Source organism: Xenia sp. Carnegie-2017, unplaced genomic scaffold (genome assembly GCF_021976095.1).
Source record: "Xenia sp. Carnegie-2017 unplaced genomic scaffold, XeniaSp_v1 HiC_scaffold_23, whole genome shotgun sequence".
NCBI classification, from domain to species: domain Eukaryota; kingdom Metazoa; phylum Cnidaria; class Anthozoa; order Malacalcyonacea; family Xeniidae; genus Xenia; species Xenia sp. Carnegie-2017.
Window position 1 is genome coordinate 2,070,719 of NW_025813486.1, and position 24,185 is coordinate 2,094,903.

Below are 24,185 nucleotides of genomic sequence, written 5' to 3' on the forward strand. Positions count from 1 at the left end.
AAAAATAACTGTTTTGTGTTCAGCAATGCCATGTTTAGTTCTTTCAAAGATATCGGTTTATAACATGCATATATGAATATGAAACAGCCTCCGCTCCGCAATGTCGATAGTACTACAGCTCTGCTTTGAGACAAGCAAAACGAACTGATATAAATTTAACAGCGGTGTAAATGTATTCCGGTTAACATTCATTTTTTTTACATTCAACGCATCAATCACTCACAAGACTTAAAATTAAACATCGTTTTCACGTTGACTGAAAGTTTTAAGGTGTTATAAGATGCGATATGTTTTCATTCGCATTGAAATGCATTGAAATGCTATCCTCTAATGATCCTAACAATCATAAACATTTTGATTTTGCGCGGGAAAGCGCGTTTTATGCTAATTTCTTTTACGGGTTCTATATTGTCAAATATAAGAAAGCATGTTTGCTTTATGCAATGATATCGTAATGAAAACTTCAACAGAAAAAAAACATTACAATGATTCCCAGATGGCGCCAAGGTTTTTTTTTTCAAGTTTAACAATTGGTTTCGAAACAAAGGACAAAGGGTGATTTTATGTGTCAGTATCAAAGGGTTATTCATCAAAATGATTTATAAATTTAATTAGAAATTTTATCGCCTGAGTAAAAAAACTATAAATGGCACATGCGATCACGTTTCAGGGAAAAGTTGCCAAATATTTAATTGGCGATTTCTTATTGATTTCTCATTTTACAGCGTTGAAATTTTTAATACACCACGAAAAGAATACAGAAAAATGAAACTGCATGCATGCGTCCTTTGAATTTGATTAAATTACATTTCCTACGTTAAAGGTACATTGGGTGTATTTCCAGTTGATTTACGTCAAAAAGGAATTGACGTCGTATTATTTTTCATTGTCAGGCATTGTTTTGCTGCAAGATTGTTTAACACCGTTTCACAAGTACTTCCCGCCACGTCTGACCTTCAACATCCCTCGCTAAAGTTGTCAACACTTTATACATGCTATAATGTTTCTTTCCGTCAATACAGTATGAGCGACTTTAAAAGATCAATTGAGAGATCGCTGTATTCATTCCGTATAATGCACAGCGTACGATCGTAAAAAACATTTGGTTATCAAAAATAGAAGTTGCAGCTATATTTTTGAGTGAGTCACTAAATTTATAGTGGAAGCCGGCAACAGAGTTTTAACAGCGGGTATGCTAAAATAAACAAACCAAACTGATTTTGTTTTTTTTTGCGGAGGAAATCGTCAAACTTGAACGATAGAATAAAAGGATCATTAGTTGATGCAAAGCACACAGCATCACAAAGGCGAACGGAGCGGTTACAGGAACAGCAAGAAGTTGGAAATTCATTGGAAGAAGTGTTCGATAACGGTTTCCAAAGCCATTGTACAAACATATAAAGTATTGATCTTGTACAACATACCACAAGGATGTGCTTGAAGATTGCTGTTTCGCCAATCAAATTAATCATCACATGCGTCGCTATGCATTTTTGCTCAGTAAAAGGTAAAAAATTATTCACCCCAGTAATTATATAAATTCGACTTGCATTACGGAGGGTGTTTGAACCAGCAGTAGTAATTTTATGCGCATTTTGTCCGATGTAGATTATTTTTTATTTTACTCGGACATTGAAAAAAAATAAGCTGTTGTTGACCTTCGATTCTCTTTATGCGACCTTTTTGAAGCCAAGAGCCAAATATTCCCACAATACGCAAAGACACTTAACAGATTAAATTCGTCTTCGAGAACAAATGCGAAGATCACATGACAATGGACGAGCAATTTCTAAATGCGCAAAATTAGCATACGATGCGTAAAATGCCAACACGTTCCCGTATCTGTCAAACGAATGTGTGTTGAAAAGTACCTCGATTCTCTACATCAATATTTTACAAATATATCAATAGCTACATCTTCTTTAAAGCTATAAAAACTAATATTTATGACGCGTTTATCGTCTTAATATTGTGTGCTTAAACTGCGTTTGACAATTACGAAAAGTTAGCATCTGGTACCCGTTAAAATATGTATCTTTTTTAAGATAATTAGGTGAAAACCAATTATAAAAACGCTGTTTCTAACGACCTATCCCACCAGTTTTGTTTGAAGCATAAATATTACCAATTGAAGAGTAAAAACAGCTGTAAACGTTCAACTTTTTTTTACAAAACATATTTTAAACAATCCAAGATGTTTGTAAAACGGATTGAAGAACGGAAGATACCCTAAAGCGTAGTTTATTATTCTGACAAAATATCATCATTGAGAAATGTTAAACAATCACAAAAACTACCTTATCATGATTCATGAACTTTGACTGCGAAATATTAAAACTGTTATTTAAATTGTGACTTCAGAGAGAAAAGGACATGGCTAATTTGGGAAAAATTGCTTTTACAAAAAATGACGTTAGGCAAAAACATAGTGATGATAAAAACGACTCACTCTAACGGATGTGGTAGAATTTAGAATTACAGAAAAGTAATAGTTGTCGCGCACGCATGCTCAGTATCGTCAAGTGTTCGTGAAAACATGACAATGTTTTGTTTCATAAGACCCCAAAGCAGAAATAGTAATTATGAAATAAAATAAATAAATTTTATTTCAATCCTGTGAACTTTCGCAGTTCGTATGATTTGGTATTTTATTAGTTTCTTATTCCGGTAAGAAAATTGCGCCTAAGATGCGGCAAAAGATATTGAAAGCGGAAGTAAACACTTATCAGCTTTGCTGCTTCCACATGACCTTGTGTTAGATCATATCTGTCTACAAACATCATTAAACATGACGATTTCCATCAACAGATTGATGTTTTTATCTTCCTTACATGAAGTATTTCCATCAACAGAATAATGTTTTCTATCTTCCTTCCATGAAGTAGACAAAATTTGCGTTATAAACAACAGAGAACTTGAAATGAATTATGAACATCTTAGGAAACAGAGAACACGAATATCTTAGAAACTAAAAATAATTTCTGTGAAAATGTTATAAACAGGAGCTCCCTATGAGGTCGTGGAGAAAATTTCATCACTTGTTAAGACATCGCAAGTCACAACAGAAACAGACTCACAAAGACTCCACGGACAAGTTTTATGTCCAAATCAGAATAAGAACTTACATTGTCCACATGGATGGATTTTGAACATAACTCAAGCAGACTACGGAAGAAAACATCAATTTTGTGTGGTCATGGTAATGTAAAAAATTGTACAACAAAGTCTTCGACAACGGCGAAAGTGAAAGAAATCTGTGATGGAAAAAGAGTTTGCCATATTGATGCGAAGGAAGGAAGATTTGAAGATGCTTGTCCCGGTGTAATCAAATATCTTCACGTGGTTTACACGTGCATTCATGGCGTAGAACGCTCAAACAACGGTTAGTGAATTTGTCAATAAAGTTGCTTAAAATCTAACGCTAATAATCCTAGACAAACTGTGTTTCTACCTTTTGCAAACTTTCATCCATGATTGCCAATTTTTACGAATGTTTTAAGCGCTGTCGACAACCTATTTTTATTTTAATTGTATCATTGTGCGATGTTTTTTATTAAATTTTGTGTTTTGCTTTTGATTTAAGGACGATATTTTCAACACAGAAATTTTGAAACCGCTACGTTGACATTTTTGAAACGATCTCAAAGTCAAAATTGCAAAATGCTGGCCGTAGCTCGCCAAAGGATACGGGGGGCAAAATCGACATTAATTGTGAAAAAAGACGACATAACAACTAAAATTTTATTAAATTTCTAGTTTTCAGCCAGGGCGGCCGGTTTGGTAACAGGGGACTAACTACTTAAGAAATAAAAGATGTTTACTGTGTTTGCACAAGCTTATGCAAAACGAGGAGACCTTTGGAAGAACTCGAGAGCAGATCAGTGCAAACCCCAGACCGAAGGTCGAGTGTTGCACATGCTCGAGAGTTCTCACAAACGTCTCCAAGGTTTGCAAAGCCAGTGCAAACACGAAAAACATCTTTTCTTTCTTTTTAAAACAAACGTTTAAATTTTCTCGCTAAAATGTATTCGTGATCGATTTGCAAATTGTCGTTGACTAATTAATTGTTTTGATTGGTCGAGCTCAGACTGTTTTGCACTGGCTAATGCAAACACGGCTCTAGACCAATCAGCGCACGCGTTTCGTTGTGTTTATTTTATAAAGTGATTACGAAGTACGACAGTAGCATAGTAACCATTTGACAGGTTTCTGTGATTTAAGGTGGTAAGATGTGAGTCTTGTATGGGAACTTACAGCTCTATATGTAACTCTTACATACTGAAATCCAAAAAAACTCGCTGCACTCATTTCTAGAACTAAAGATCCTCAATTCTCCATTTTCAGTGTTAATGGCTGAAGAAGAAGTCACCTCCAAGCCGAAATGCGGAATATCAAAATCAATACAAGTAAGAGCAAGAGTTGTTGAAGGAAGAATAAGCGTCCCCGGAAAATGGCCTTGGCAAGCTTTGATGTTAAAGGGCTACACCAACAAACGATTTATATGTGGTGGTACACTTATTCACCCGAAATGGGTGTTAACCGCTGCCCATTGTATTCGCAGCAGGTAAATACGTAACATTAAGAGCACGTCAATTTTATTCCGAAATGGGTGTTAACCGCTGCCCATTGTATTCGCAGCAGGTAAATACGTAACATTAAGAGTACCTCAATTTTATTCCGAAATGGTGTTAACCGCTGCCCATTGTATTCGCAGCAGGTAAATACGTAACATTAAGAGCACCTCAATTTTATTCCGAAATGGGTGTTAACCGCTGCCCATTGTATTCGCAGCAGGTAAATACGTAACATTAAGAGCACCTCAATTTTATTCCGAAATGGGTGTTAACCGCTGCCCATTGTATTCGCAGCAGGTAAATACGTAACATTAAGAGCACGTCATTGTTATTCCGAAATGGGTGTTAACCGCTGCCCATTGTATTCGCACAATGCAAAAACGTAGCATTAAGAGCACCTATTCCAGAGTCATTAACCATAGCTATTTACTGCAACAGGAAAAAGCATTATTATACCATTCGTCTGGGAGACTTTGACCGCATGATAAACGAAACACACGAACAAGATATACTGGTAAAAAGGGTCATACGTCATCCGCTGTACTTTTCGCCGTATCCGCTGAACAACGATATCGCATTATTGGAGTTAGAGAAACCAGCAAAGTTGAACAAAAGAGTGGGCGTGGCGTGTCTACCGGAAGTTAATTATGAGGTTCCAATTGGTGATCCCAATACCAGATGTTATATAACAGGTAAGATATACTTGTGTTGAGTTTGGTGTAAGAAATGTTCAACACCCGACAAATATAAGACGACGTGTAGAAAGAATATGAAGGTTGATATAGACCAAATAAATTGTATAAACAGCATCTTTTCTACCAAATATTAACACCCTTGATATAAGAAATAAGTGAACAATGATCTTCTTCATGCTGTGGTTAGTTTATTTCTGTTATTCAAACAATTGTTTATGTTGATTGTGGTGATTGTAACAGGGTAAAAACATTAAATGATCCGTGGAAAATACAAAACAATACATGACTCAAAATATTTTCTCTAAATGAAATGTCTCGTTTAAACTGTATTGTTCCTCACAGATTATATCTCTGTCTTCAGGTTGGGGTAAAATAAAACACAGAGGATATATGTCGCAGATGTTGAGACAAGTTGAAATACCACCAGCCGATAGAAGAAAATGTGCCGTGAGATTGGCAAAGTCACCAGGTACAGACATTATTTAGGAATTTTACTCCCTTTTCATTCAATAATTCAAAATAAATAAATTTTTATCCAACTTTCTTGGCAAGAAATTCACTTTAACTTCAGTCCATCCACCTTAACTTTAACGTTAGTCTATCCTTCTTAACCTTAACTTCAGTCCATCCACCTTAACCTTACTTTATCGTTGTTAACTTTAACTTCAGTCCATCCGCCTTAACTTTAACGTTAGTCTATCCTTCTTAAGCTTAACTTCAGTCCATCCACCTTAACTTTAACGTTAGTCTATCCCTCTTAACCTTAACTTTAGTCCATCCACCTTAACCTTAACGTTAGTCTATCCTTCTTAACCTTAACTTCAGTCCATCCACCTTAACTTTAACGTTAGTCTATCCTTCTTAACCTTAACGTTAGTCTATCCTTCTTAACCTTAACTTCAGTCCATCCACCTTAACCTTAACGTTAGTCTATCCTTCTTAACCTTAACTTCAGTCCATCCACCTTAACTTTAACGTTAGTCTATCCTTCTTAACCTTAACTTCAGTCCATCCACCTTAACTTTAACGTTAGTCTATCCTTCTTAAGCTTAACTTCAGTCCATCCACCTTAACCTTAACGTTAGTCTATCCTTCTTAAGCTTAACTTCAGTCCATCCGCCTTAACTTTAACGTTAGTCTATCCTTCTTAACCTTAACTTCAGTCCATCCACCTTAACCTTAACGTTAGTCTATCCTTCTTAACCTTAACTTCAGTCCATCCACCTTAACTTTAACGTTAGTCTATCCTTCTAAGCTTAACTTCAGTCCATCCACCTTAACTTTAACGTTAGTCTATCCTTCTTAACCTTAACTTCAGTCCATCCACCTTAACTTTAACGTTAGTCTATCCTTCTTAAGCTTAACTTCAGTCCATCCACCTTAACCTTAACGTTAGTCTATCCTTCTTAAGCTTAACTTCAGTCCATCCGCCTTAACTTTAACGTTAGTCTATCCTTCTTAACCTTAACTTCAGTCCATCCACCTTAACCTTAATGTTAGTCTATCCTTCTTAACCTTAACTTCAGTCCATCCACCTTAACTTTAACGCTAGTCTATCCTTCTTAAGCTTAACTTCAGTCCATCCACCTTAACTTTAACGTTAGTCTATCCTTCTTAACCTTAACTTCAGTCCATCCACCTTAACTTTAACGTTAGTCTATCCTTCTTAACCTTAACTTCAGTCTATCCACCTTAACTTTAACGTTAGTCTATCCTTCTTAAGCTTAACTCCAGTCCATCCACCTTAACTTTAACGTTAGTCTATCCTTCTTAACCTTAACTTCAGTCCATTCACCTGAACTCAAGCAAAAGTTTCTTTTAATTGCAGGAGGATCCAATCGTAAAATTACGAAACATATGATATGTGGTGGTGATGATCAGACAGGAGCAAGCGCCTGTCAGGGGGATAGTGGTGGTCCTTACGTATGTAGAAATACTCAGGGATACTGGGAGGTACAAGGTGTGATCAGCTGGGGATCGCCTATCTGCTCGTCGAAACAGCGTTTTACCGTCTTTGCCCAAGTTAGCAAATTCCGTAAATGGATCGACAAATACTTAAATTCGAGTCCAGACTCCTGAACTGCACAACGTTAGAGAGCCTTGTGGGAAGGCTTTTTCGCAATACGCAATAAAGTTAATTTAAAGTTGACAAACAAATATGGACATATTTAGTGCTGGCATTGAACCCTTGTATTGGTCATAAAATCGACAGTTAATACGAAGGAAAGTTCACGGACATCATTGTCAAAGTTCAGCACATATATATGTGTAGTCAAACAGATGAAAAGGGATAAAAAAGTCATGTTCAAAAAACCCCACCATCAAACTATACTAAAATGAAATTATTCAAGTTTTACATGTTTGCCAAGTAAATGCTGTAGAACACGATGTGTTTTTCAAGCGAGAAAAACAAACAAGAAACAGCGAAACCATCTGCGAAGATCCTTTTTTATAAGTTTTTAACTGTGCTCTGTTATTGAATAATTAGCTTTTTACTTAACCTAGGTTTAATTGAGTGTCAAATGACCAGTTATTTAATAATTTAGGCTCGCTTTCGAATAATAACAATTTCTGGAAAGAATTTATGAATTTCATCAAAGGCTACGGTGCTCGGGAACTTGTTTATAGCTTAGGGAGTTTTATTTATCAAAATATGGTATAAAAAAGACGTGTTCAACAGTTGAAGAATGATAGTTTATAGAGCAACTGGGTTAAAGAATGAAGAAAGTTGTGTATTTAATGAAAGCATTGTATTTCGTAGTTAGCTTTTCCAAATTCTTTTCACTTATTTATTTCTAGTGTCAAAATTAAAAATATCGTACTTTAAAACGTCATTTGTAAAATAATTTAAATCATTCAATCATCCAATAAATGAAAAATAAAAAGGAAAAACTTCAAACTGGTGTTATTGTCGTTGATATGAAAGATAACCCATCGGAAAACAACCGGTAAACTATCGGAAAACAATCGGTACACCATCGGAAAACAATCGGTACACCATCGGACAACGATCGGTAACCCATCGAAAACAATCGATACACCATCGGACAACAATCGGTGCCCATCCGAAAACAATCGGTAAACCATCGGAAATCATTCGAAAATGTCAGAAATCTCAAATATCAATTAGATTAATGCGACGGTAAATCAAAGAAAAAAGGTATTTAGTCGCAAATACGTCAAATAAACAATCAAGCCAAGTTATTCATTGATTTCCAGCATTGACTGCCTTCGTTTTATGATAAAACATTTCAACAGTTAATAAAAATTTATTAACAAAATAGATATAAGGTTTTTATTGTCGACATCAATCATCGTAATTGACGAAGCAAATCATTCCATCTTGTTTTTCAAAAATTCTGATGTACTGTCTAGAATCTCCCCTATGTTGACATAATGTGGTTTACATTGCAAATACACTGTCTCAAGGTTACATACGAAGGTCATTAGCATAAAGTGCGCAAAGGGTTCAACCGGTATATTTGCAACAAGCGCGCGCCTCACAAGGATACTTGGTACAAAGGCAGAGAGCGTTCTACGCATTATTTTTTAATCGTACACAAAAGAGAAGGCAAAGGTTTTAAAAAGGTAATACTTTCAAAAATGTCGTTGGTGTAATTTGAACAAGATATGACAGGAATTCTCAAAGTGTTCTTAAGAGAATCGGTACCATACATATGCTTCAAAAGGAACAAGGAAAACAAAGACGTTCTAATAAATTTAACCGAGTTATCCACAGCTTTTTCCTTTCTTTATAAAGGTGTCCCGCTACGCTGTTTTTCAACAAAAGAAAGGAACAAAAAAAAGGAAAGACGACGTAGTTTCGATACTCGAAAATGGTTGAAAGGTTTCCAAAAATGTACAGCATCATAGTGCTAAGTATCGTCTTCTTTTTGATACAACAAACTATAACTGCAGTTGATGTGGATTCCAATAAAACATCGAGTGGTTCAGGTTAGATGTTCGTGTCATTGCTAATAAAGATCACAGTATGAAATTATACCCACAGCGTTTTAATATCTACACACAAAGACACGTTTAACTCATTCATACAAAGTACTTTAATGTTGAGACCGTGCGTTCGCAAGGTTAATGCAAAAATACAATGCATAGCAACGTGTAACAGTATTAAAACCATTTGTAAAGTTTTCATATTTATTATAGTCGTTATAAGCTTGCATCATGATTATGTTGTCGTTGTTACGTCATGTTAGTCGACGCGAATGCTAGCGCAGTTGAGAAAGGCGTTTGTGTTGAATGAATTCATTTAGATTTATAATTAATCAAGTTATAAATAGATCTCAAAAATCCTCCGGGTTCATTTTTCATTTGAACAAACGTCATTATATCACGCGACATTATCACATTCACATCTTTAAAAATTTATTGTTCATACGGTGATTGAATACAAGATTAGCATAGCAGGAAAAAATAAACGGATTACGAACTCTACTGATGCTGACAACTTCTGTTGGCATTTGGATTAAGGGACTGTTCACATGAGCCCGGGTAGCCGGGATTCAGCGAGGCGTTAAAACATTTGTGCAAATGGAAAAGATTGAATACTTCACAACAAAAACTTATTTGAGCAATTTTTCTATGCTCTGACTTTGCAAATTCACAAAATCTTTAAAAAAGAAAACAAATTATTTTGCCTGATTTGAAAATTACAAGTAAAATGACTAATGACGCTTAAGAAAGGTTCGTAACTTTTGCGCTTCAAGTTTTTGCTCCTTTCAATGACTCAAAATCATTTCACGCCTCGCTGAATCCCAGTTACCGCGGGCTCATGTGAACAGCCCTAAGAACGCTTTGTATAAGTCCAATTATAGCCTTGACTAAATAACAGCAGCTCCAGTAGTTAGCTAAATTTTATTGATTTTATTGGATTACGACATACGCTGTACTTCGATGAGCAATTTTCAACGCACTGAGTAGAAAAAAAAATCGAACAAACAATCCCTCTTTGTCATTAATCATTCCTCATTGACGTTATTAAACCCCTACTGACATCAATAGTCCCCCCCAAAAGACGCAAATAAACTTCCAGACTCATCTACAGACATTTTATAATTTCCTGTTAACGTTACTAATCCTCCAACGGACACTAACAACCTTCCATAGACGAAAATGATCTCCCATTGCCAATAATAACCCCCCATTGCCAACAATAGCCCCATTGCCAATAATAACCCCCATTGCCAATAATAACCCCCATTGCCAATAATAACCCCCATTGCCAATAATAACCCCCCATTGCCAACAATAACCTCCCATTGATCTTATTTACTGTCTACAGCACCATATCAATGTGGAAAATCAAATCCAAGCGGCGTTAGACGAAGAGTTGTAGCTGGACATACAGCATTGCCTGGTGCTTGGCCTTGGCAGGTGCATTGTATAGAAATCGTAAAAATACAGTAGATTATAAAATGCGAGCTAAAAAACGCGAGCGCTGATTGGTTCATAGCCGAGTTTGCATCATCCAGTGCAAACCATTGAACTAAACTACATCTGGAACGCTATCTGAAGCCAAATCTTACATCCGTCTGGATATTACGCGATATTACACACAGACACGCGTGTCTAGTGTTTCGAGATTCTCTCGCGGGTAGTAATAATTGACTACACACGCGTGTCTGGGGTAAAATCTCGCGTGTCTGGGGTAAAATCACGTCTTCAAAAAATTATTAGGTTTTGTATTACAGGTAGCGTTCCATGTATTATAGTTCAATGGTGCCAACTCCGATCTTAGCTCAATCATTGAAATCAATCAGAGAATTTGCAAATCAATCATGAATACATGTTTGAGGAAAAATTAAAACATTTGTTCTAAATTTATCTGCTTCGTATTATTGTTATAAAAGAAATAAAGATTTTCGTGTTTGCACAGGCTTATGCGATCTTTAATAGACGTTTGTGAGAGCTCTCACGCAGGTGAAACCCTCGAATCTCGAGTTTGCACTGATCTACTCTCGAGTTCTCCCAAAGGTCTCCCCGGTTTGTACAATCCTGTGCAAACACAGTAAGCATCTTTAATAAAGAACTTTTCAACATGATTACAATGTGTAAACTACAGCAATCAATCTTATTAGCTGCAGTGTTAATGTCAGGATAAAGATTTGTCTTACTTCAAGTACGCAGATGGAACGCTGGACGCATTACCGTCATGAATTATAACTTACAATCGAACATTAAATTTAAGGTTGCGATTGTATAGTAAAGAATAAATTATACAGTCCGATGTATTTATAAGATATTAACTCGAATTAAAGTCATAGATAATAACACAAGAAAAACTTATCGAAATAAAAACAATACTTAAAGTTTATACTACCCAACGTCTAAAACTCACCATTATTGAAGATCAGTAATAGATGATTGTTTGTCTTCTTAGGCAATCTTGTTATATGGCTATAGAAAACGGTTTATCTGTTCCGGAGCACTCATTCATCCGTCCTGGGTACTAACGGCAGCACACTGCGTTCGAAGCACGTACGAAAAAGAAAAAAAAACATTTAAAATCTTTAAAACTCCCCATGACGTAGCCCGTCAAGTTCTTTAATCCTAGTGTGTTCATTTTTGTCTGTTCACTCACTATAAATACCATAGATTTCAAAAGAAATGAATAATGACGATGTTCTGTACGCAGTAGGACTAAGACTTGCGGACAGACTACACTTCCAAAAAAGTATTACTATATATGGTAGTAAAAGTGTTCTAATTGTGTATAATCGGTTTATTATTACATTATTATACTATTATTGCATGCTAATGAACCATTTACACATAACCTCGAATAATTGTTCTTACTAAATATGCAATGAAGATAACTTTATAATGTTTCACAAAAGGAGGAAATCTGACTTAAATTGTTAAATCTTATAGATCGCCAACCATGTATAAAATACGTTTGGGAGATTTTGACAGATCGCGATACGAAGGTCGAGAGCAGACGATAGGTGTTGAGAAAGTGATTACACACCCACAACACGACATACCAGTGATTAGAAACAATGATCTTGCACTTATAAAGCTCTCAAAACCAGCAATCCTAAACCAGTGGGTTGGAACTGTTTGTTTACCAACAGCAGACGACTATCTGCATAAAGATTTACGATGTTATGCTACTGGTTGGTATATTTAACTGGATGGTGTGTGTTATGTAACTGGTTGATATATGTTACGTATCTCGATGGCGTGTGTTATATAACTGGTTGGTATATGTTATATATCTGGATGGCGTGTGTTATGTAACTGGTTGATATGTGTTATACAACTGGATGGTATGAGTTGTGTTACTGGATGGTGTGTGTTATATAACTGGTTGGTATGAGTTGTGTTACTGGATGGTGTGTGTTATATAACTGGTTGGTATGAGTTGTGTTACTGGATGGTGTGTGTTATATAACTGGTTGGTATGAGTTGTGTTACTGGATGGTGTGTGTTATGCAACTTGTTGGTGAAACAAGACTAAAACAAAATAACTTGCGTTAATCGTAAACAACATCACCTAGGTTGGGGAAAGACAGAAAGAAGTAACACATATTCACGCTTGCTCCAACAAGCACACGTTCCATTAGTGACAAAACATACATGCAGAAGAAGAGCAAACCCTTGGTACAGATATGGATGGTGTAAGGATATATATGGATAATTTTCACACACGTTATAAACCTACGCTAACATTATAACCATATTTTATAGATGCTCAATATATAACTCATGAAATGTTATGTGGAGGTGATGACAATAACGGGGCTAGCACATGTATGGGTGATAGCGGTGGTCCATATGTCTGCAGGAATCCCCAGGGATACTGGGTGTTACAAGGGATTACAAGTTGGGGATCCAGAAGATGTAGAGTCAGTGACAGATACAGCGTTTTTACAAAGGTATTGTATATGTTTAGAAATAAATAGTAGGTTCTGTATAGGATACAGTATCTATCCCTAAATATCACTCATGATCTACTCATGTATCCTTCTGTGAACACAAGGTACAGGTTAAAGCATTATGTCTCATGGGCGCAGAGTTCAAACTCTACGCCCTCCATCGCTGAGTTGTAAGTTCTTGTTCCCTGGTCAAGGTAAATTGGCCTGCGACCAGGTGCAGCTTGTGTGGGATGAATTTCTCAATACTTATACAGTAAAAAGTTATAATTGAAACTGGCGGGTTTTCTACGGGTGCTACGGGAAAAGTTGCGACTTACGGAAAAGTTGTGACTTACATGAAAAGTTGGGACTTACGTGAAAAGTTGGGACTTACGGGAAAAGTTGGGACTTACGGGAAAAGTTGGGACTTACGTGAAAGTTGGGACTTACGGGAAAAGTTGTGACTTACGGGAAAAGTTGTGACTTACGGGAAAAGTTGGGACTTGCGGGAAAAGTTGTGACTTACGTGAAAAGTTGTGACTTACGTGAAAAGTTGTGACTTACGGGAAAAGTTGGGACTTACGTGAAAAGTTGGGACTTACGTGAAAAGTTGGGACTTACGTGACAAGTTGGGACTTACGGGAAAAGTTGGGACTTACGGGAAAAGTTGGGACTTACGTGAAAAGTTGGGACTTACGGAAAAGTTGGGACTTACGGAAAAGTTGGGACTTACGTGAAAAGTTGGGACTTACGGGAAAAGTTGGGACTTACGGAAAAGTTGGGACTTACGAAAAGTTGGGACTTACGGAAAAGTTGGGACTTACGTGAAAAGTTGGGACTTACGTGAAAAGTTGGGACTTACGTGACAAGTTGGGACTTACGGGAAAAGTTGGGACTTACGGGAAAAGTTGGGACTTACGTGAAAAGTTGGGACTTACGGGAAAAGTTGGGACTTACGGGAAAAGTTGGGACTTACGTGAAAAGTTGGGACTTACGGGAAAAGTTGGGACTTACGTGAAAAGTTGGGACTTACGGGAAAAGTTGGGACTTACGGGAAAAGTTGGGACTTACGTGAAAAGTTGGGACTTACGGGAAAAGTTGGGACTTACGGGAAAAGTTGGGACTTACGTGAAAAGTTGGGACTTACGGGAAAAGTTGGGACTTACGTGAAAAGTTGGGACTTACGTGAAAAGTTGGGACTTACGGGAAAAGTTCGGGACTTACGAGAAAAGTTCGGAACTTACGGGCAAAATTGGGACTTACGGGAAGTTGGGACTTACGGGAAAAGTTCGGGACTTACGAGAAAAGTTCGGAACTTACGGGCAAAATTGGGACTTACGGGAAAAGTTGGGACTTACGGGAAAAGTTGACAAGGTCTGGATAAATATAGAAAGCAGGATCCTCGGGAGAACAGCTATAAAATTGATGAGGTTACCCTGGGTAAACAAAGTTACAAAAAAACCCAAAAAAGTACCTATTCACGCACCCTCATTTGAACACAATGTACATGTTTAAACATTATGTTCCTAAATACCCTAACTACCCACTCACATATCCTCATTTGGACACAATGTACATGTTTAAACATTATGTTCCTAAATACCCTAACTACCCACTCACATATCCTCATATGGACACAATGTACATGTTTAAACATTATGTTCCTAAATACCTCTAACTACCCACTCACATATCCTCATTTGAACACAATGTACATGTTTAAACATTATGTTCCTAAATACCTCTAACTACCCACTCACATATCCTCATTTAAACACAGGTACATGTTTAAACATTATGTTTCTAAATACCCTAACTACCCACTCGCATATCCTCATTTAAACACAGGTACAAGTCTTCACAGAATGGATCAAAAGCATGATGAACACTCCGAAGAAGAAAGTTTCCGAAGAAGTTAAAAAAATCACCGTAACAAGTGAAGACAAATCTTCTTTGGCCATGTTAAGACTTCTAAAAAAATGGCTAAGGCTTTTACTGAACAGTAGACTTTCTAGTGACTCCAGATAATTGAAACTTAAGACAGGATTATATGATTACAAATAACGTAAGAATGTTTTAAATAAAAACTGTATCAACATGTTTAAAGATATTTTCATTCACACAGTTTGAACACAAAAACACGAAACATAAAAAGTTATTTTTCAACAATAGTCCTACTTTGATCTCGATCTTGAATAGTGATAATACGCTCTTAATTTTAGAGATCAATAGTTTTCGATTGATCACCATCCTGGGATAAATACATTTAGTTTGGTGTTGATCCAGCATCAATAGTGTTGATTTAATCTTGATCCTAAATCACTATCAGTCAGTAGCGGATTATTCTGTGGGTTGAGTAAGCTTAAAGAATTAGTATCAGTGTCGTGCTTTGCGCGCTTAATGTCTATGTTTTCATACACGGGAACTTTCGTGCACTTTAGTGTGATAAGCAATCCGAAGCGTATTCAGTGGAGGTTTTGTTTCGTTTATTGACTTATGTGATGATATTTATTTACAGGAAGCATTTACGGTTGATAGTTTGACTGCGGCTACGGTATTCATGCAGTATTTATATGCTGTACTTATGTACTTAAATCAAACATATTACAGCCGCCATTTTCGGGCTCCTTAAAATGGCCAACCAAGCGCGCAAAGCATGACCCTGAAGCCTCCTTTAAGCCAACCTTTAAGCCAATCTTTAAGCCAACCTTTAAGCCAACCTTTAAGCCAACCTTTAAGCCATCCTTTCAGCCAATAGGACGGGGCTTTCAAAAAACACGTGATATCGAGACATAATTACTTTAAACTATTCCAGACCAGCTAAAATAAATGTGCCTATTTTACACCATTTATGCTTTTAAAAACCGTACGAGGTGCGAATAAATATTGAGAAAAAAAAGGGCTTTCGTACTATGTGCAGTTTGAATGCGCGTTGCACGTAAAGTAGTGCGTTTTCCCTGTTTCCTTGAGAACAGAGTTTTAAAAGACCTTTCGAACTTTACATTTTTCTCGATTGTTTACGCTATACGTTGTAAACACAAGACAGGAAATACAAAAGCAAATGAGCGTGAAGAACACAAACATCGTCAAGAGACTGAACTTAGTGGAGGAAAAAGATATCAGTTACTTTGTCTCAGCGTACACGGACGTCGTAATTAGTAATGCACCATTGCTCTCAATTGAACAGCCTTAATTCCTACCTTATAAACAAAGCATCAATCCTGTAAAGGAACATTTCGAAATAAGTAAGACATCGACTCGCCATTGTGTATACGCCTCACAGCTTCTGCGAGAAGTACACTAACATCGATAGTTTTGATCTTAGTGCATTGAAGTTTTTTTGATTGATGTTCAACGGTGTTCGTAACGACAACCTAAACATGTAAAAAAAGCCCTCTAAGATAATAACTAAAAACATTTTTTGTTTCTACGATAAAAACATCGATCTTGTGACAAGCTTAAGAAAGCACAGTGAGAATTGTCGTGATGCTAAGCATTTGTTATGAAAGCGCTAAAGTAAATGGTTTGAACCCGGGAGTATCGTTACATGTTTGTAAATGTAGATCGTCCAGGTTGGTATAGTCCTGAGAAGGACTGTTTTTGTTGTTGTTGACTGACGTTTTGACAACCTTAGCGGTAGTCATCCTTCACTCTGAAGATATGTTTATATGAAGTTTAACTCTCACAAATTAATTGAGAATTAATCTGAGCATGCGTAGTCAACTCCACCAACTCTCCAAGTTCATGGTCATGGCAACGACCAACTGTATGTATTAGTACCAATTATGGAGTAATTAGCTTGCTCTGTCACAAATTTTCAGATAAATCATCCTGCGCATGCGCAGTCAACTTGATCTGATGCTCAAGTTCATGGTCATGGCAACGACCAACTGCATCTACTAGCACTGATTTTGAAGTAAATAGCATGCTTAGTAACAATTTAATAGAGAAAGCATCTGCGCATGCTCAAGCGCATGCGCAGTCCACTCGAAGAATTGTTCATAGTCATGGCAACACCTAACTAGATACACTTGCACTACTTTCGTGGCAATTACCTCACTTAGTCGCAAATTATTAAAGAAATCATCTGGGCATGCGCAGTAGTGACATTATTAATACCACAACTTTCGTAAGCCTCTGAATTTTTGTATATATATATAAAGCCAATACTAGGTATAGTAGATGTCAACTAGCAGTGGAAGCTGGGTGCGATGTAGTATGCAGTCGCTTAGGGGCCCACACTTCGGTGGCGACCGCACTCTCCCTGCGTACCCCGAGCAAAGCCTATCGCAGGTGATCTCGGGTCTGATGGGCGGAAGCTTGCTATTGCATCTCCCAAGTAGGATAGCGTGGAGGGGCCGGAATCTCCTACCGAAACGTTAACATGCGGCGTTCTAGTGCCTTGCGCTTAAGAAGGTATCGGGAAGCATGGACCGAAAACGGGGTTTTTTGCTTTCGAATTTTATCTCTTTTTTTTTACAAGAGTTCTCATAAAATGAACCTATACAATAAACTTCTTCTCACACTGTGCCTTTTTGTGACACTTATAATTTAAGATAACCTTAAACATGTTTTATACAATTTTTATTGGTTTATATCTGTCTGATTTAACTCTCTTATTTGCTGTTGCTCATATACCACGAGCAAACCGTCCATGGGCTTCATGGCAAACAAGGATTATCTGGTTCCCTTAATTAACATGCGACGCTCTAGTGCTCAACTATCTCGGGGATCGAGGGAATGGACCGAAAACGATATTTTTTGTTTTCAAAATTTCAGATTTACAAAACCCCCAAAATTCAAAAGCATCTCCTAACCATTTTATTGCCAATATTCTACATAAACAATACAATGTCCGACCATTTGTTTGTCCGAATTTTGTAATTTGATCTCGTATTTTTGACACGTGTGTATACTGTCGGAAAGGCGGATTCTCCATTATAGTAGTCGACCAATCAGTAACTACAGACTAACCTCGTCAATATTTGATTCCTCGATAAGTCGGACACAGTCCCCAGATAAAATACCGTGTGTTACCATGACATAAACTTTGTACGCACCACGTTCTTTGAGTAAACTAGCGGCATCAGAGAATGGTTCAACTGTATCAATCATGTCATCCTGAATAACACAAGAAAGATGATGTTAATGACGTGTTACATTGATATAAAACATGTCTTCTTACACACAACTGAGAGTTGCTGAAGCAAATCCGCCGCAAGCTTGACATTTGTTACATTCATAAAAACAGTTAATACAGCTACCATTACATCGGCTAAGCGACCCTAAACTCAACAGTCTTAGTTACCAATATACATATGTCTTTAGTGTTCCATCTGGGTGGGCGGGTGTTACTCTCGTCAAGCTCTGCCGATGCAACAACAAAATGTGCTTAATATAACCTACACCGTCGTCCAAATGATCGTAATAAAGTAAATGGTTTGAACCCGGGAGTCTCTGAAGATGACTACCGCTAAGGTTGTCGAAACGTCAGTCAACAACAACAAAAACAGTCCTTCTCAGGACTATACCAACCTGGACGATCTACATCTACAAACATGTAACCCTACATCACCCGCCACACAGATTCACAATCGGGCTCCCAAGGGTGTGTGAAAATATTTCCCGCCTTTTTCGTTCCCCAGTAGTGGAAAATAATACATTCTAAATAACTTGTGTCAAAATCGACATAAACATGAAAGTGAATGGTTTTAACGCGCAAATATTGTGACATTTTTGTAGATGTAGATCTCTCGCACAAGGAATAAAGATTTCAAATGTCTATTAAGTCCAACAGTCCTTCTCAGAACTCCACTAAACTGGACGACCTCCATTGAGCAGCACGTAAAAATAAATTTCTTTGCGTTTTAGCATTACATTTAACAGTCCGGAAAAGCGAAAACTAAAAACTCATTATGTCTAGAAAGCACAGCGTTCTCAAACCAGTAGCCTTAAGCTTACTTAGCCTTCTGGGTAAGCCACTACTGTATTCACCAAAATAAAACACTACAAACATTATTATTAAAACAATTCAAAATACAACTCACTATAATAATGGCAATCTTTCCGCTCACATCTCCAACAACATTCATAGGTGGTTTTTCCTTTGGCAATAAGCCTAAATGACTCATATTCCCAGGTAAAGGATATGTGAAAGTTTTCTTTTGAGGAGGCGGAGATGTTCTACCATCACAGGCTTCGCTTTCAGCTTCTTGACGAACACCATGAATAACTGCTAAGCCAAGATGAAGACGTTCAGCAAAAGAGGTCGCTCTGAAAGAATTAAATTACACAACAATAAATATTACCACGCGTCCACTCGCTAAAAATATTAGGAAAAGCAACACTGGGCAAGAAGAGAATAACATGCAGATAAAAAAGTCAAACTATCCCCCCCCCCTCTTCAATGAAAGATAGTGGATGCCACTTTCTATTGAAAATACACAGAATTTAACCCTTGACAAGAGAGAAAAATGAAATTACCCCTCCCCCCTCGGGGAAACAATTCTATACGATAAAATATGAAATAAAATAGACACCACCTTTCCACCCCACCCTGAAATAATTTGAATAGATAAAGTTTAATGCAAAAAAGATAATATTGCTTATTTATTAAAAAGACTTTGAAAAAACGTTTTATATAACTTATACAGTAAAACAAAAATACCTATGACATGATATTTTTAGGAGATAATGAGAATAGGAAAAGTTACATGATGATCTGTCAACTCAAGTTGATCTAAATGTCGAACTAACATTTCTTGAGAAATATTAAATATTTTACAACTTACCTTGAAGCAGCTTGAGGATTTTTTGATACAATCACTGCATTCCGATAATCTGGAATCTTTGGAAAAAACAAAAAAATTATGTTGGTAAGAATGGTCAATGGCAAATTTAGGCTAGGTCAAAGTAAATTATAGAGGCTCATTTTCAATTCAGAATACTTTTATTAAAATGCCATTGGTCAGAAACTTCTAAAGAATCTTCAAGGATAAACACTTCCAAAAGGACTTGTTCTTAAGTACTTTAAAATGGATATTTATTTTCAGTGAAGTATTTTGACATAGGCTACAATGGACTCACATCTGTATGGAAGATAACAATTTTTTACAGTAAAAACAATGTTATGAGCAGTCTACACACAAGATAAAGACATACCTCCTGAATGTATTGTACAATGAATGGAGAAGCTCTAAGATTATCAACGGGACATTTAAAGAATCCCTGTATTTCTTTGGAATGAAGATCCATGGTAATCAAACCAGACAAACCTTCAATACAGAAAGCAAATAAATGTTTACGGATAATCAGTACGGAATTGATGTTTCACAAATAAGCACAACACACCAGCAACACAAAGTAGATCTGCAACAAGTCTTGAAGGAATGGAGCCACGATTTCTCATTTTGCTTTGTTTAGAGTAGGGTAAATATGGAACAACAGCAATAATTTTCTTGGCTGAGGATGTCTTGCATGCATAACAAGTTATCAATAACTCCATCAAGGCATCGTTCACGTTGATATTTTCACTGGAGGAAATTTTGTTCAAAAACCAGTCACTTCAAAATTGAACATTTCATCTTATATTACATAAATTATCAATTATTACTTACGCAGATCCAGATTGTAGAATAAACACATCTTTTCCTCGAACAGAAATGCTCATGTTGACTTTTGTTTCTGGAATAAATAGAGACTGGTTTTCATCTGATGTACATGACTAGATAGACCTCATCCTTGAATGATAAGATCACTATAACTAGTCATGATTAGAGTTGTCTTAAAGTAAATGGTTTGAACCCGGGAGTATCGTTACATGTTTGTAAATGTAGATCGTCCAGGCTTGTCCACAACAACAACAACAGGATCAGTCAACAACAACAAAAACAGTCCTTCTCAGGACTATACCAACCTGGACGATCTACATTCACAAACATTACAGTTGTCTATTGAATACATGTGACTAATCATGGCTGAGGAAAGTTCATTGACTGATTATTACTGGTTAGAGACAGTCCATTCAATGAACATGACCAGTTATAGCAAGATAGTCTACAAGTCTATGAATAAAGATCATTAGATAGAAAGCTTTTATGTACATAAAATTTGTATAAATTTTAGTAAATAATTACCTTCGTTGCCGGATTGTTTTCCAATTTCTATGTCTGATAATGGCATTTCTAAACGACTAAAATTTTTCAATGTTTTATGAATTGCTTGTGTTATCTTTTTTAAGTTCAACAAATTCAATAAACCACGCTTATACAGCTGTATTTAATGTGCAGAGACAAACTTTTCTAAAAACGAAACTTATTTCGACAGTTACTCTGTTGCTATATGCCAAAGGTTACGAAATTTCACGAAAAAAATGCTCTTTTAGTACCTTGCAATTTTCTCTGCCAAATCCTTGTTTGAATTTAAAGCAAAAATAACGAAGTCGGGCTTTGTGGACGCCATATTTCAACACGAAATGTGTCGTTATATCTATTTTCTATACTTTCATTTCAATATTTTCGCATTAATTTATAGAAAATACTTCTATGCATCAAAGTGAAAGTGATACTTAGAAAATGAAAGCTTCAAACATGGACATTTATAATTGTACTGACAAACAATCAAATTCAATAACTAAAGCAATCCTTTTGATTAACAAAGCGTTGCTCGTGTTTAAAAGAAGCCGCCAAGAAACTTAGTGCACGCCCCCCGTACATGAACTAATATTGTAATATGTATTTATCTTTATAAAGCCTTTAACCGAGGAGGGAGTGCAAAAAACTATTTCAAACTGATCTATAACTTCACACTATGAAATCCGAAGTTTGGGATTTTGATACCAAAGTAACCAAACATTTTGGAATTGTCCAAAAACTGACCAACACATAACTGTTCTTCCATCATCACAGTTCATTATGTGGTCCAATTTTGCTGTCATATGTGGCATAAAGTTTCTTTATCTAAATGTGGACAAAATTCAATGAAATGCACATGTTGTATCTCCCTAACCATGAATATAATTCAATATCTTTTTATAAACTTACATATCTCCTATGTTCTTGAACCTTTGCCGTTAGTTTTTCATGTTTTCCTTTCAGGTGATCATGTCCTTTGTCCAATAAATCTTGTGCAAAGTCAAGTTGTTCTTGAAGATCATCATGTTTGACTATCTTGTTGTCAAAATGACGGAGTTCCTCCTAAAATATGACAATCTCTAACTACTAACTCATGACACAGTTCAAAAACACAAACGCATAACAAAATAACTGTGAATTAAAGGACACACATCCCCTAAAACATTGATGGTTATTCTACATCCAGCCTCCGACTTTTGTAGAGTTTGTATTTCATAGAAAAGCAAATAATTTTGAATGGATTGATGTTTTTTTGTCCTCTATCAATCTCTGAACAAGCTTAACTTTTCATAAGTGCAGTTGAGTAAGTACACCTTGTGAAAAAGCCACATTTAAAGATACTTTAACAGACCTTAATGATATCAAGTTCATCACCAGACAGTCCTTGAGCTTTAGCTCTTTTCCACAAATCTCGAACACGATAATCATGATATTCCTCGTCCACAGCTCCTTGTAACACCTTCACTTTTAAACGGCGATAACTATTTTCAACTTGTCTCTGTTTTACATCCATCTCGTCTCTTAATTTTGCAATATCTTTATAATCGGGCAGACTATTGTCGACCACATTCTCATTATCTTCATATGATGACACTAAATTAACCAAATCCTTGAATTGCTTCCATTTATCGTGATGATGACCCAGCTCGATGCGTAAATCTTCAAGCTCTTGCTTAGTGAAGCCACCTACAGCCATCATTTAAATCAGATGCATGCCACTATATATCCAGTAATATATATCATTACCACTACTTGTACTTGGACATTGATAGTGAGTCCCTTATATCCCTTTAACAATATTGTATATTTAAATTAAATTACTGGCTACAGTTAGTCAGCTCGGTGTTTCCATCAGTCAGAAAATGCAATTGATTTGTTTTACCTACTAGAGGGGCAAAACTGTTTGTTCCTAAGTTCCCTATACTCCGACGTGCACATTCGAGTGTGTACGAGCGCCTAACTATTCTTTGTGAAATATTTTTTAAAAGTTGGCCCATAAACAGATATAGAAAATTTGTGGGCTTTTTCTATCGAACAAAGACACTAAATCAGTCGTTCAGAGGTCCCAGAAACTAGAACAATGCGTAATTTATATTTTGAATAGATGCTGTCCCACAATATCGCGTTCATATTTTTCCGACAAGGATTAAATTTACTCACCGTTGCTTTTGGCATACTCCCACAACTTCTCAAGTCTATTATCTTTCACAAACGCTCCATCTTGCACCCTGTTTGTGTGAATATGATCTCCAGTTGGCTCGCTACCTTTATCTTTTTTCTCAACAACCAAACCGTATTTTGTCATAATATTTACAAGATTACTTCTTAAGATCGCCTCCATTTCGCCATACTTGTCTTTTCCGTTATGTTTCTGATGTTTCCATTTTCTCTCGTCTCGATCCTGTCTTTCCAACTCTACGTACAAGTTGTTCATTTTCTCTTGACTCAGTCCAATACGTTTTGCTTTTTCCCAAAGTACGCTCACCTTTCGCATCCGAAATGGATGTTCCTCGTTCACGGCAGACGATTTAACAAAACAAGACCATGAAGATATACATAAGTAATAAATGGACAACAGAAATTTAACGTTCATCTCAGTGAAAATCCTAAAAAAAACTCAGTATAAATAATTTACTTCTTCACTTTAAAATCACTTTAATTTAAATTAATTTTAATTACTTTAGAATAGGTACGCCATGTGTACAATAGAGTGTAAAAGAACTCACACCTTACTTTTGCCTCTGGTAAAATAATGGTTCCAAGAATAGAGAAAAGTTACAAACACTACCTTTTGACTCGTAATTTGAACCAACGATAGATGCTATTTCATTTCGCCTATCATAAAGCGGACATTCATTTTGACTTCTTGGCATATGAAAACATTTTTAATAAAACTCATCAAATGCTATG

The 24,185-nt window shown here is 36.4% G+C and overlaps 3 protein-coding genes across 4 annotated transcripts; 1 reads left to right on the plus strand and 2 right to left on the minus strand.

Annotated features, from left to right (window-relative positions):
* The first annotated feature begins 1,054 nt into the window (after positions 1 to 1,054).
* LOC124448006 (transmembrane protease serine 9-like) lies at positions 1,055 to 15,249 on the plus strand. Its single transcript, XM_046999015.1, has 13 exons — positions 1,055 to 1,507; positions 3,003 to 3,382; positions 4,345 to 4,564; positions 5,013 to 5,266; positions 5,631 to 5,738; positions 7,098 to 7,345; positions 9,091 to 9,223; positions 10,569 to 10,660; positions 11,667 to 11,764; positions 12,158 to 12,402; positions 12,787 to 12,906; positions 12,977 to 13,164; positions 14,992 to 15,249. Exons 2-13 carry the CDS (start codon positions 3,139 to 3,141, stop codon positions 15,169 to 15,171), a joined length of 2,130 nt encoding a protein of 709 aa, XP_046854971.1. The 5' UTR covers positions 1,055 to 1,507; positions 3,003 to 3,138; the 3' UTR covers positions 15,172 to 15,249.
* Positions 11,469 to 21,784, minus strand: LOC124449842 (phosphoribosyl pyrophosphate synthase-associated protein 2-like). 2 transcript variants are annotated; one of them, XM_047000756.1, is made up of 10 exons: positions 21,530 to 21,784; positions 21,279 to 21,334; positions 20,760 to 20,826; positions 20,494 to 20,675; positions 20,305 to 20,417; positions 19,935 to 19,990; positions 19,191 to 19,416; positions 18,118 to 18,264; positions 16,344 to 16,517; positions 11,469 to 11,749 (listed from the first exon to the last, which is right to left on the minus strand). In XM_047000756.1, exons 1-9 carry the CDS (start codon positions 21,601 to 21,603, stop codon positions 16,359 to 16,361), a joined length of 1,080 nt encoding a protein of 359 aa, XP_046856712.1. In that variant the 5' UTR covers positions 21,604 to 21,784; the 3' UTR covers positions 11,469 to 11,749; positions 16,344 to 16,358. The 2 variants fall into 2 exon arrangements, with proteins under 2 accessions (XP_046856712.1, XP_046856713.1); XM_047000757.1 differs by lacking the exon at positions 11,469 to 11,749 and adding an exon at positions 15,616 to 15,908.
* LOC124449843 (alpha-2-macroglobulin receptor-associated protein-like) lies at positions 21,718 to 23,931 on the minus strand. Its single transcript, XM_047000758.1, has 4 exons — positions 23,436 to 23,931; positions 22,627 to 22,961; positions 22,185 to 22,337; positions 21,718 to 22,100 (listed from the first exon to the last, which is right to left on the minus strand). The coding sequence occupies exons 1-4, from the start codon at positions 23,866 to 23,868 to the stop codon at positions 22,044 to 22,046; spliced, it is 978 nt and encodes a 325-aa protein (XP_046856714.1). The 5' UTR covers positions 23,869 to 23,931; the 3' UTR covers positions 21,718 to 22,043.
* Positions 23,932 to 24,185: the final 254 nt, after the last annotated feature.